This window comes from Erinaceus europaeus, chromosome 12 (assembly GCF_950295315.1).
Source record: "Erinaceus europaeus chromosome 12, mEriEur2.1, whole genome shotgun sequence".
Lineage (NCBI taxonomy): Eukaryota > Metazoa > Chordata > Mammalia > Eulipotyphla > Erinaceidae > Erinaceus > Erinaceus europaeus.
Window position 1 is genome coordinate 86,716,765 of NC_080173.1, and position 12,589 is coordinate 86,729,353.

A 12,589-nucleotide genomic window follows, 5' to 3' on the forward strand; every position below is an offset into this window, starting at 1 on the left:
ACTATTATAAACCAGAGCTAAACAGTGCTCTAGTCTCTATGTATCTCTCATTAAAAATGATAAGATGGGGCTGGGTGGTGGCACACCTGGTTGAGTGCAAGTGTTACAATGTGCAAGGACCCAGGTTCAAGCCCCTAGTCCCCATCTGCAGGAAAGCTTTGCAAGTAGCATGGTACAAAGTGCCATGAAGATCCAGGTTCGAGCCCCCAGCTCCCACCTACAGGGGAGTCACTTCACAGGCAGTAAAGCAGGTCTGCAGGTGTCTTTCTCTCCCCCTCTCTATCTTCCCCTCCTCTCTCCATTTCTCTCTGTCCTATCCAACAACAACGACATCAATAACCACAACAATGTTAAACAACAAGGGCAAAAAAAAGGGAAAATAAATAAATATTAAAAAAAAATTTTTTTTTTTGCATAACCATTATTCCATTTCACCTATCCAGCCTTCTGTGATACAAAATAAAGGGCTTCTACCTCTACACCACTGGACCCCTTGGTGGGCACAGCTGATTGAGAAGGAAGCAGAGTGAGTTCAGGTTTCACTCGCCTCCTCAGCTATGTGGTGCATGCAGTGCAAATCTGAACTGATATGTGTAGAGACCCTATTGTCAGTCCCCTCCCTTTCTCTCCAGCGCTCTTCTTCCTCCTACCAGTTTACGCTTCTAGGTTTTGACTTGGGTAACATCAAGGCTGATAACGGCTCTGTTTACATGTGCAGCTGTAGTTAAGCTTTCCGTGCTTTGTCTGTCTGTTGATTCTAAGAGCTGACATTCAATTAACAGTGTTTACCTTCTAGACTGTGACTATATAAATATCTTCCATTGCAGAGGCAGTAGTTACCAGGATTATCTTTTTTTGAACTATTTTTATTTACCTTTTGAAAAACAGTGTTTGATGACCTCATAGACTATGAGATACAAGTTATTTATCAGTGACTATAATTAATACCTGTGCACCTATCACCCAACTCAAAGGCCAATAGCCCATATGTATGTATCAGTGTAATCTTCCCTATCTCATCCCCTTGTCTCCCCTGAGAAATAATCACTTACATTTTGTGTTAATCATCCTAGCTTTAAAAAAAATGTTATTGACACCATAATTGTATGTAGGCATAAACAATGTTAAGTTGTGCTTGTTTATGAGTACTATAAAAATGGCATCCTATTTATAGTGTAGTCATCTGGGAATTACATTTTTCAAGAAACCTTGTATTTCCAAAATTCTTGCATGCTGTTCTGTGTTGCTACTAAAACCACTTGTTATGATTGATTAGGAATGTGTAGAAACTCCAGGAAGACTACAGCTGGTCTGAGGGAGGGACCTACAATCAATAGTTTTGCATGACTAATATTCTTAATAGGCAGGCATCGCCATTTCCACACTGGTCCCTCCTCTATTTGGCTTCAAGGGTCAGTCTCCTGACCTGGACACCCTACTGTTGCTGATTGTTCTAGGTATGACACGTGTCCCAACAGGTTCACAGAATGCTTGGACGCGAGCCTGAGAAGTCTTTGCTCTGGTGGCAAAGGTATAAGGCAGCCATCTTGTTTCTCACTGTGTGGACGTGAGGAGAGAAGTAGCATAGAGGGTTAAGCGCAAGGACCAGCATAAGCATCCTAGTTGGAGCCCCTGGCTCCCCACCTGCAGGGGAGTCCCTTCACAGGCGGTGAAGCAAATCTACAGGTATCTGTCTTTCTCTCCGCCTCTTTGTCTTCCCCTCCTCTCTGTCCTATCCAACAACAACAATAATAATAACCATAACAATGATAAAAAAACAACAAGGGCAACAAAAGAGGAAAAAAATGGTCTCCAGGAGCAGTGGATTCGTGGTGCAAGCACTGAGCCCCAACAGTAACCCTGGAGGCAAAAAAAAAAAAACCTTCTTGCCTGAGGCCCTGAGTTCCCAGGTTCAACTCCCAGCACTCACTGACTTGAGCAGTGCTCTTGTAAAACTAAAATAAGGGGGCCAGGTGATGGTGTGCCTGGTTAAGCCCTCACATTACGAAGTTCAAGGATCCAGGTTCAAGCCATCTTCCCCACCTGCAAGGGGAAAGCTTCATGAATTGTGAAGCAGGGCTGCAGGTGTCTCCCTATCACCCTCCCTCTCTATCACCCCCCTCCTTCTCAATTTCTGTCTCTATCCAATAAATAAATAAAGATAATAATAATAATAACTAATAAAAATAAACAAACAATGGAAGGGGCATTTCCCTGGGAATAAGCTCCTTCTCACTCTTATTCTATTAGTAAGAATTTTGGGGTGGGGTGAGTCCAGAGAGCATGCAAAAAGAATAGGAGAGCTAGAGATTACTGTCTTGGCTAAGGGAAGCATCAGTTCACAGTTTTAAACTGGAAATTTGGAGCAAGCTGAAGCTGAGGCCTTGGGCCCCTCCCCCACCTGACCCCCTCTCCCTCCCCCCCCACCAGTATTCCATGACAGTTAGGAGCCCTGTCCTGCTGAATGGGCTGCTCTTTCCCAGGCCCTTTGTTGGCAGATCCTCTGCCTGATGAAAATATTATTATAAGGATGAAGGACAACTGTGTCTAACAAGGGCAGGGGGAGATGGAGTGGAGGATAGAAGGGGAGACAGAATACACAAGATGAGGACAGGGGACTTTAGGGTAGAATTCTCTGGGTCAGGAGGAGAGAGGAATGAGCATCAAAGACCTGCAAAGAAGGGAGAGGGCTGGGATGCAGGATGGGGTGGAAGAGAAGCTGGGTGAAGTCTCCCACCACCTTGGTAACAGTGCCATCCACCATGGTAACAATGTTATCCACCACCGCAGGATCTCCGTGTTGCCCCTGCGATGGAAATTAGTACACAGCTCTCGCTGGAGAGGGCAGCTGTTGGCCTCAGAGCTCAGCCTGGTTGCCTTCATCCTCCTACTGGTCATGGTCTTATCCAAGAAATGGTTGTACCTCTCCAGGTGCCGATTCTACCAGCGTTGGCCCACGAATGTTACCACCAGCATCTACACGTCGATTCATATCATGTCCATGGGGCTCATACATATCTGCAGATCCAAGAGCTGTTTCAACTCAGAAAATGCAAATGGTGAGACTCTCCATTTCCTGCTGTATCCCAGGGCTTCAGTCTGCTTTTGTCACTCACCCCAGGTTCATCGTGTAATGGGAATCGCTGTAAGGCCAATAGAGTCACCAAGTTTTTATTGTGAATGCTCTCTGGTGCATTCAAAGACAGCCACTAGTAGCAAATTTGTTGGGCACCTGATTTTTCCAGACTTAAAAAAAAATAAGCACATTTTGTAATCGTTTCGTGTATGGTTATCCTCAAATTTTTTCATAAAGTATTTTGTGTATTTTAGTCCATTGTTATTTGATTAAAAATTTTTATCTTTATGAGATGTAATAAACCTTTAAAGTCACTGTAGCATTCACTTCATAGATTTATCACCTTTTGCTTGACTATTTTATTTGTTTGTTCTTGCTAGGTTTATTTCTGATTTCATAGCTGAGAAAAAAGAAGCAGTAAGGTTTGCTAATCATGAGTTTTTTCCCCCCCTATGTTTAGTATAGATTCTTTGGTATAGGTTTCCTGAAGTGGGTTTACTGGATCAATGAATGAAATCAAATTATGGTATTTAAGAAGAACTTAAATTTCACAAAGTAGAGGGGCCAGGTGGTGGTGCTCCTGGTTGGGCGAACATGTTCTAACATACAATGACCCGGGTTTGAGTCCCCAGGTTCCCACCTGCAAAGGGAAAGCTTTGTGAGTGGTGAAGCAATATTGCAGGTGTCTCTGTCTCGTTCCCTTCTCTATTCCCTTTCCTTCTTGATTTCTGGCTGCCTCTATCCAATAAATAAAATATTTCACAAAATAGAGATGGGGCGACAATGTAGTGGTTATGCAAATAAGATTTTCATGCCTGAGGCTCTACGATTCAAGGTTCAATTCCCAGGACTATCATAAACCAGAACTGAGTTCTGGTCTCTCTCTCTGTATCTTTCCCTCTGTATCTCTCTGTCATTAAAATAAATAAGATACTTAACAAAGAGTAATTCTAAACTTTTCCACGAAGTATAACAATATGATCTTTATTAACAGTGCATGAGCCATCTTTGCCATCAATAACTGCTATCTTTAAATGTATATTTTTATTTCTAATTAAAAAGTGTTTCACAGTTATTGTGGAAAATGCAGAAAGTTTAAGAAAGAAAAAAAACAAACAACAACAACAACAAAAAAAAAACTAAGGCTATTGAAGTGACTCACTTGGATAGTTGGATAATGGTAGAGTAGGATGATCCAGCCTCCCTTTGAAAAGTGGGGTAGTTCCTACCAGTGCTACTTAATAGTGAGGGCAAGGTTCTGCAGAAACCCTCAGAAGGGCTTTTGATGGTGGGGGTAGATAGCATAACGATTATGCAAAGAGACCCTCATGCCCGAGGCTCCAAAGTTCTGACGAGTTCAAACTCTTGCACCGCCATAAGCCAGAGTTGAGCAATTCTTTTTTTTTTTTAATTTATTTCTTTATTGGGGAATTATTGTTTTACATTCAACAGTAAATACAATAGTTTGTACGTGCATAACATTCCCCAGTTTCCCATTGAACAATACAACCCCCACTATGTCATTTATCATCTTTCATGGACCTGTATTCTCCCCACTCACCCACCCCAGAGTCTTTTACTTTGGTGCAATACGCCAATTCCATTTCAGGTTCTACTTCTGTTTTCTTTTCTGATCTTTTTTTCAACTTCTGCCTGAGAGTGAGATCATCCCATATTCATCCTTCTGTTTCTGACTTATTTCACTCAACATGATTTTTTCAAGGTCCATCCAAGATTGGCTGAAAATGGTGAAGTCACCATTTTTTACAGCTGAGTAGTATTCCATTGTGTATATAGACCACAACTTGAAGAGTTGAGCAATTCTTTCCTCTTTTCCTTTCCTCCCTTCTACTCCCCTCCCTTTCCCTTCCTTTTCTTTTCTTTCTTTCTCTTCTCTTCTCTTTCTCTCTTTTATAAAGATTTTGTTTATTTATCAATGAGAAAGATAGAAGGAAGAGAGAAAGAAAGAACCAGACATCACTCTGGTACATATGCTACCAGGGATTGAACTTGGGACCTCATGCTTGAGAGTCCAGTGCTTTATCTACTGTGCCACCTCCCAACCACTCCTATAATTTCCTTATTTTAAAATATTTATTGTGGGGGAGTCGGGTGGTAGCAGAGGATTAAGCGCAGGTGGTGCAAAGCACAAGGACTGGTGTAAGGATCCGGGTTTGAGGCCCCGGCTCCCCACCTGCAGGGAATCGCTTCACAAGCAGTGAAGCAGGTCTGCAGGTGTCTATCTTTCTCTCCCCCTCTCTGTCTTCCCCTCCTCTCTACATTTCTCTCTGTCCTATCCAACAACAACGACATCAATAACTGCAACAATAAAACAACAAGGACAACAAAAAAGAATAAATAAATATTAAAAGAAAAAAATTATTGTAGGAATCTTAAGGTAGCGCAGCGGGTTAAGCGCATGTGGTGCAAAGCGCAAGGACCAGTGTAAGAATCGCGATTCTAACCCCGGCTCCCCACTGCAGGGGCGTTGCTTCACAGGCTGGTAAAGCAGGTCTGCAGGTGTTTATCTTTCTTTCTCCCTCTCCGTCTTCCCCGCTTCTCTACATTTCTCTCTGTCCTATCTAACGACAACAATAATAAATACCACAATAAAAAGGGCAACAAAAGGGAAAATAAATAAATATTAAAAAATTAAAATAAAAAAAAGATTGTATTTATTTTGTATTGGCACGAGTGTTACTACTGGGGCTCAGCGTCTGCATGCGAATCCATTGCTCCCTGTGGGCATTTCCCTTCCTCTTTCTTTTTCCTTTTCCCTTTTCTTTTTTCTTCCTTCTCTTCTGCATTCTTTTCTTCACTTCTCTTTTTCTTTCCTTTTCCTTTTCTGTTACTTTCTTTCATATACATACACACATATATGTCACTTATCAGAAATGCTGTCGCACAGCACTGTGAGAGAATCTCTTTAACTCTTGTCTTACACTAGATATAATGATTTTATTTATTTTTAAATATTTACTTACTTTTAAAATATTTATGTATTCCCCTTTGTTGCCCTTTGTTGTTTTATTGTTGTAGTTATTATTGTTGTTGTTGGATAGGACAGAAAGAAATGGAGAGAGGAGGGGAAGACAGAGAGGGTGAGAGAAAGACACCTGCAGACCTGCTTCACCACCTGTGAAGCGACTCCCCTGCAGGTGGGGAGCCGGGGGCTCGAACCGGGATCCTTAGGACGGTCCTTGCGTTTTGTGCCACCAGCGCTTAACCTGGTGTGCTACCACCCGACTTCTGATTTTATTTTATTTTTTATTGGGGGGGTTTTAATGGTTTACAGTAAATACACTTGGTACATCTGTAACATTTCTCAGTTTTCTGCAAAACACTCTCACGCCCTGCAGCCTAGGGGTTCCCCCACCACCGTGCACCAGGACCTGCAAGTCCTCCCCCACCCTTGACCGAGTGCTTCACTTTGGTGCCATTCACCAAATGTATGTTATTTTTTTATTGCTACCAGGAGTGTTTTGGAGGCTTGGTGCCTGCACTATGAATCCACTGCTCCCTGGGCCACTTTTTCTTTTCCTTCTTTGTTTCCTTTCTTTCTTTCTTTCTTTTTTTTTTTTTTGGCCTCCAGGGTTACTGCTGGGGCTCAGTGCCTACAGCATGAATCCACTGCTGCCGGAGGTCATTTTTCCCCCTTTTGTTGCCCTTGTTGTTGTAGCCTTGTTGTGGTTATTATTGTTGTTGTTGATGTCGTTCATTGTTGGATAAGGCAGAGAGAAATGGAGAGAGATGGGGAAGACAGAGAGGAGGAGAGAAAGATAGACACCTGTAGACCTGCTTCACTGCCTGTGAAGCGACTCCCCTGCAGGTAAAGATGCTTACGCGGGTCCTTGTGCTTTGCACCATGTGCGCTTAAGCTGGTGCACTACCGCCCAACCCCCACCTTTCTATTTTTATTTACTAGGACAGAGAAACATTGAGAAGGGAGAGGAAAGGAGAGAGGAAGATAGACACTTGTAGACCTTCACCACGCATGAAGCTTCTCCTCTGCAGGTGGGGAGCAAGGGCTCGAACTCTGTGTCTTGTGCATAGTATAAGGTGTGTGCTCAACTGGGTGTGCCACCTCCCAGGCCCCCTCATGATTCTTATTATTTATTTATTTTACCAGAGCACTGCTCAGCTCTGGCTTATGGTGGTACAGGGGATTGAACCTGGGACTTTGAAGCCTTGGGCATAAGTCTCTTTGCATAATCATTATGTTGTCTACCCCACTCCCCCCCTCATTATTTTTATAACTCAGTAGCTTTTTTTCTTTTTATAGAAACAGAAAGACAGAGAGAGAGAGAAAGAAAGAAAGAAAGAGTGGAAAAGACTAAAACACTGAAGCTTCCTTCATTAAAAAAATGTTTTATTTGATAGGGCATAGAGAAATTGAGAGGGGAGATAGAGATAAAAAGAAAAAGAGGCACCTGAAGCCTTGTTTTACTGCTTGTGAAGGTTCCCAACTGCAAGTGGGGACCAGGGGCTTGAACCCAAGTCCTTGTACATGGTAACATGCGCATACAACCCTGTGTGCCATCACCGCCCTCCCAAGCTTCCTTCAGTGTGGTGGAGTCCAGTCTCAAAGCCAGGTTGCACATATACGGCAAAGCAGCATACTATCCAAGTAAGCTATTCCATTCATTGTAATTCAGTAGATTTTTAAAATCACATTTAATTTTCATTGTTTTGTATTGAGCTTCATTTGTTTATTGAACATTCACCTTTCTACTTTTGAAAAGTGCAGTTCAAATCTTCTTTATTTTGAAGTATTAATTTTCATATGGTTGGGGATTATCAGACAATCTCCATATTGAGATTCTGAGAAAAATCAACAAGTGAAAGTGATGTCTTACTGTCGTTTCACACATGCATTTCTTTGGTTATGAATGTGTCTGAACATTTTGATTACATCTGGTGATATCTTGTCTTCTGTGAACACATAGTTCATCCTGTTTTTCTTTGTTTGTTTTTTCATTTTCCTCAGACACTTTTAAGATGTGGACAAATCACCCAATCTTTGGGTTGAGCAAGATAACCTTCCACCTGGCCCTGGGGCTGGGCTTCGTCCTCACTATCTGGTTGCACCTGCCGTACCTACCTGGTTGCCAGAAAATGCCCTCATTTGTCTGGATTGGGACTGTCTTGAGCTTCTGTGAAGGTGCCCCTCAGTTCTAGAAAAGTTCCCTAGCTTCTCCTAACCCACATCTTCCTAAGTCTCTCTCTCTCTTTCTCTCTTTGAGTGGGGTAGTAATTTTGTGGGTGGTGGGTTGTCATTGGCTGAGATTTGAGACCCATCATTTCCCAGTCACTGGAGAGGTAGCAATGGAGGAATTAATTCCCATAAGCCTCTGGGCCAGTGTGCTTCTATGTACTCTAATGGGAGTTAAGGCTTGCGGCTGTGGCTCAGAAGATGAGGGAGAGAGTCTGTATGGGCTTCTTGGGTTAGAATATGATCTCCGTTTCTTACTTTCTAGTTGCCTTCATTTTCTTCACCCTCATATTGTTTCCGATTAATCTCTGGGTCTTCGAGTTGAAGAGGAATTTATCGATCCCCATTGGCTGGAGTTACTTTATTGGTTGGCTGGTGTTTATCCTATATATCAGCTGTGGTGAGTGACATGAAGGGACCTAGGAAGAAGGGGACATGTGTGAGTCAGGGCAGAAAAAGTGTGGGGGGAAGTTCTTAGGGCTTTATTTTCCCTTTGACTTCACTTTGATGTCTACTACTTCTTACTCTCCCATATTCATTGCTTCCATCCTCTCATCTTTCCCAGGCTCTGTCTGCTACTTAAACTATAAACATTTCTGGCGTCTGCTTATGAGTCGTCCCACTGACACCAGTAGATCCAACTTAGAAGACATCTTTTGTTGTAAGGAGCCTGCTTCAAACAACACTGCCCAAAATGAGGAAGTTCAAATTGAGGAAGTCCTGGAGAAAAAGAGAGAGTCTCTGGATTCTGAGGAAATGAAGGCATCTCTGGATCCTGAGGAAATGAAGGAATCTCAGGATCCTGTGAAAATGAAGGCATCTCTGGATCCTGAGGAAATGAAGGAATCTCGGGATCCTGTGGAAATGAAGGCATCTCGGGATCCTGTGGAAATGAAGGCATCTCGGGATCCTGTGGAAATGAAGGCATCTCAGGATCCTGTGGAAATGAAGGCATCTCAGGATCCTGTGGAAATGAAGACATCTCAGGATCCTGCAGAAAGTATGCCATCTCTGAATTAGGAGCAAAAGAAAGCATTTTTTGAACTCCTGAGTCTGAGTTCTGTCTGTTCATCTAAATCTCCTTCCCCACACATTTGAGTTAGTTGGCCCCCATCACTGCAAGGCATTAAAGAGAGAGAATTACAGTTCAGCATTGTGCTACTCATTTCCCTAGTTCCTGCCTTGTCTATAGCATGGGTGAGGTAGGAAAAATGGTTTCCTGTTCATCATATTGTACAGTTTTTTTTTTCCTACCAGAGCACTGTTCAGCTCTGGTTTATGGAGGTCTGGGGGATTGAACCTGGGATGTTGGAGCCTCAGGCATGAGAGAGTGTTTGCATAACCATTATGCTATCTATCCTGCACCCCATAGTCTACAGTTGGTGAGACAATACAGCGACTTGAAGAAGTAGGGAGGGAGAACAAGTTTGTTTCCTAGTTATTTCTGCCTAGCAGCCTTGGTCTCCAAACATACCCAGTCTCTCCTACAGTGCATGCATACACAAAATGACACACACCTTTTGAGAGCTAAACCTCATTGACCTTTTTGATTCATATCCCAACTTTTGTTAGTTAATAAATAGAAAACCGATTTAGTATAGAGATAACATACTTAGCTTCTCTGTGGTAAGAAATTCAAGAGCAAACTGGTCCCCAGGATAAGAGATGGGTTAGCGGTATCTTGCTCTGCATGCCCTTGCGGTAACCCCACTGTGTCCAGCAGGCGACTGAGAGTTATGCCTGGATACCACCCACACCAAACCCAACTCTACTCCACCACCATCTCCATCACATCCTGCTAGCACCTCCACGTCCTCTACCACCACCTCCATCACCAGTTCTTTCTCTTTGACTTCTCCCACCACCCTCAACTTTACCTCCATTATCACCACCTCCACTCATTCCTTCAGCCAACACTGCCACTTCCAGCTCCACACCAATCCCACTCTCTGGCTCACCACTCAAATCTCCCATGCCTTCTATCTTCTGACTGCAGGAATAAAACATACAAAGAGAAAAAATATTAAGAGTCCTAAGTTCCAAAAACAAATTGCACATTTAATTCTTTCTCATGAAAATACATAGCAGTTGATTTGGCAGTGTTGCCAGTGATGACTGAGATTCCAATAGTCTTAACAGAAAAGGTTTCCCAGGAACACACTTATGACACATCTTTGATAAGCAGTATTCTTTTACATGGAGCCAAGATGCCAGTCAACAAAGGAGGAACTCAACTGTGGGGACAAGTTGAGAATGGAATGGATATGTTAAAACAATGTGATATATGTATCCAGGGAGATACCACAGGGGCTTGTGCAGCAGACTTTCATGCCTGAGGTTTAGTGGTTCCAGATTCAATTCCTGGCCATCACCCTAAGCCAGATATGGACAATGCTCTGGCTGTGTGTGTGTGTGTGTGTGTATTTAGAATAATAAATATTTGTGTATGATTAGATTGAACCATATATTACTGTTTTCAGATGCAGAAAGATGAAATATGCTGAGTGTCATTTTTTTTTTTTTTAATGGAGACTGAGAGACAGGGTGAGACCACAACATCTGAGCTTTTTTCAGTGTGGTGGTGGCAGAACTTGAACTTGGGTCTCATCCATAACAAAGAAAATCACTATCCAAGTGAGCTATTTTGCATACCCAATAACTGCTGTTTTAACATTTAAATGTTGGCAATCTCATATGGTTCAATCTAATATATATGACTGATACTTATCTATCACTTTTTTTTTTTTTTTACCAGAACACTGCTCAGCTCTGGCTTATGATGATGCTGGAATCATTGCTGCCTTAAAGTCTCTTTTTATTTTATTTTATTTTTTTACCAGAGAACTGCTCAGCTCTGTCATATAGAGGTATGGGGGATTGAACCTGGGGCTTGAGCCTCAGGCATGAAAGTCTTATTGCACAACCACTATATTATCTCCTCCACTCCCTTGCCAACATTTTGTTGTACTTCCTTTTAATTTTACTTATAGTAGATTTGGAGTAACAATTTTTTTTTCTTCCCTGTGATGCTGGAGATCAAACCCATGCATGTGCCTCTGAGCCACCTTCCTGCCCTATTTATTCATTTTACTTTTAGAGTGAGTGACAGAGAGAAAGAGAGAGAGAGAGAGAACAAAGTATCACTCTATCATGCATAGATGTGGTGCCAATGAGCAAATCCAGAGCTTTACACCAGCAAAACCCTCATTTGTTTTTGTTTGTTTTACCAGAGCACTACTCAGTTCTGGCTCATGGTGGTACCAGGGGTTGCACACAGGATCTTTAGGCAAGAAACTCTTTTCGCATAATCACTATGCTATCTCCCTAGTCCTCATTATGATTTGCATTTCCCCAAGATCTATCTTGTGCTTATTGATTGTTTGTTTACAAGAGAGGAAAGAGAGAGAACCAAAGTATCACCCTGGTACATGTGATGCTGGGGATGGAACTCAGGACTTCATGCTTGAGAGTCCAATGCTTTATCCATTATGCTACTTCTTGGGCTGCCAGAATTTCATTTTTCTTAAGGCTGAATAATCATATATATATATATATATATATATATATATATATATGCAATAATATTTTGTTTACCTATATATTAATTGATGAATATTGGTTGTTTCCACTGTTTAGTGGTTGTGACTAGTGCTGTTAAGAACATTGGTGTCAAATTCATATATATAGATAGAAATATATATTTTTAAGTCAGAGTCTCCTGGAGTCAAAGAGTAGTAGGCTAATTTCCCCCATAGTAGTCATTAGTGTTATTCATCAGATATGTCCAGCTCACTGTGTCCTGGGTATATGCTCAAATTCCACCTTCTTGGGGTGGGGGTGGGGAGGCTGGGCACAGGCACACCGGGTTAAGCATGCAAGCAAAGTGCAAGGACCAGGGCAAGGAACCCAGTTCAAGCCCCCGGATCCCCACCTGCAGGGAGGTCACTTCTCAGGCAGTTAAGCAGGTCTGCAGGTGTCTGTCTTTCTCTCCCCGCCCTCTGTCTTCCCCTCCTCTCTCAATTTCTCTGTCTTATACAATAACAATAACAACAACAATGGAAAAAAGATGGCCACCAGGAGCAATGAATTCATGGTGCTGGCACCAAGCCCCAGCAATAATCCTGGGGAAAAAAAAAATCCACCCTCTGGCTCCCTTGTAATTGGATGTGGTTATATAACCAGTTATAGCCAATATATGACCAATGAATTGTGAGATCTACATCTGAGCTTACAAGTTAAAAAAAATTATTTTGGGGCCTGGTGGTGGTGGCATACCTGGTTGAGTGCACATGTTACAATAC

General features: G+C 42.3%; 1 protein-coding gene across 1 annotated transcript; it reads left to right on the plus strand.

The window, feature by feature from the left end:
- The first annotated feature begins 2,455 nt into the window (after nt 1–2,455).
- ODF4 (outer dense fiber of sperm tails 4) lies at nt 2,456–9,433 on the plus strand. The gene is made up of 4 exons (XM_007523492.2): nt 2,456–3,059; nt 8,064–8,237; nt 8,554–8,688; nt 8,854–9,433. The coding sequence occupies exons 1-4, from the start codon at nt 2,657–2,659 to the stop codon at nt 9,306–9,308; spliced, it is 1,167 nt and encodes a 388-aa protein (XP_007523554.1). The 5' UTR covers nt 2,456–2,656; the 3' UTR covers nt 9,309–9,433.
- Nucleotides 9,434–12,589: the final 3,156 nt, after the last annotated feature.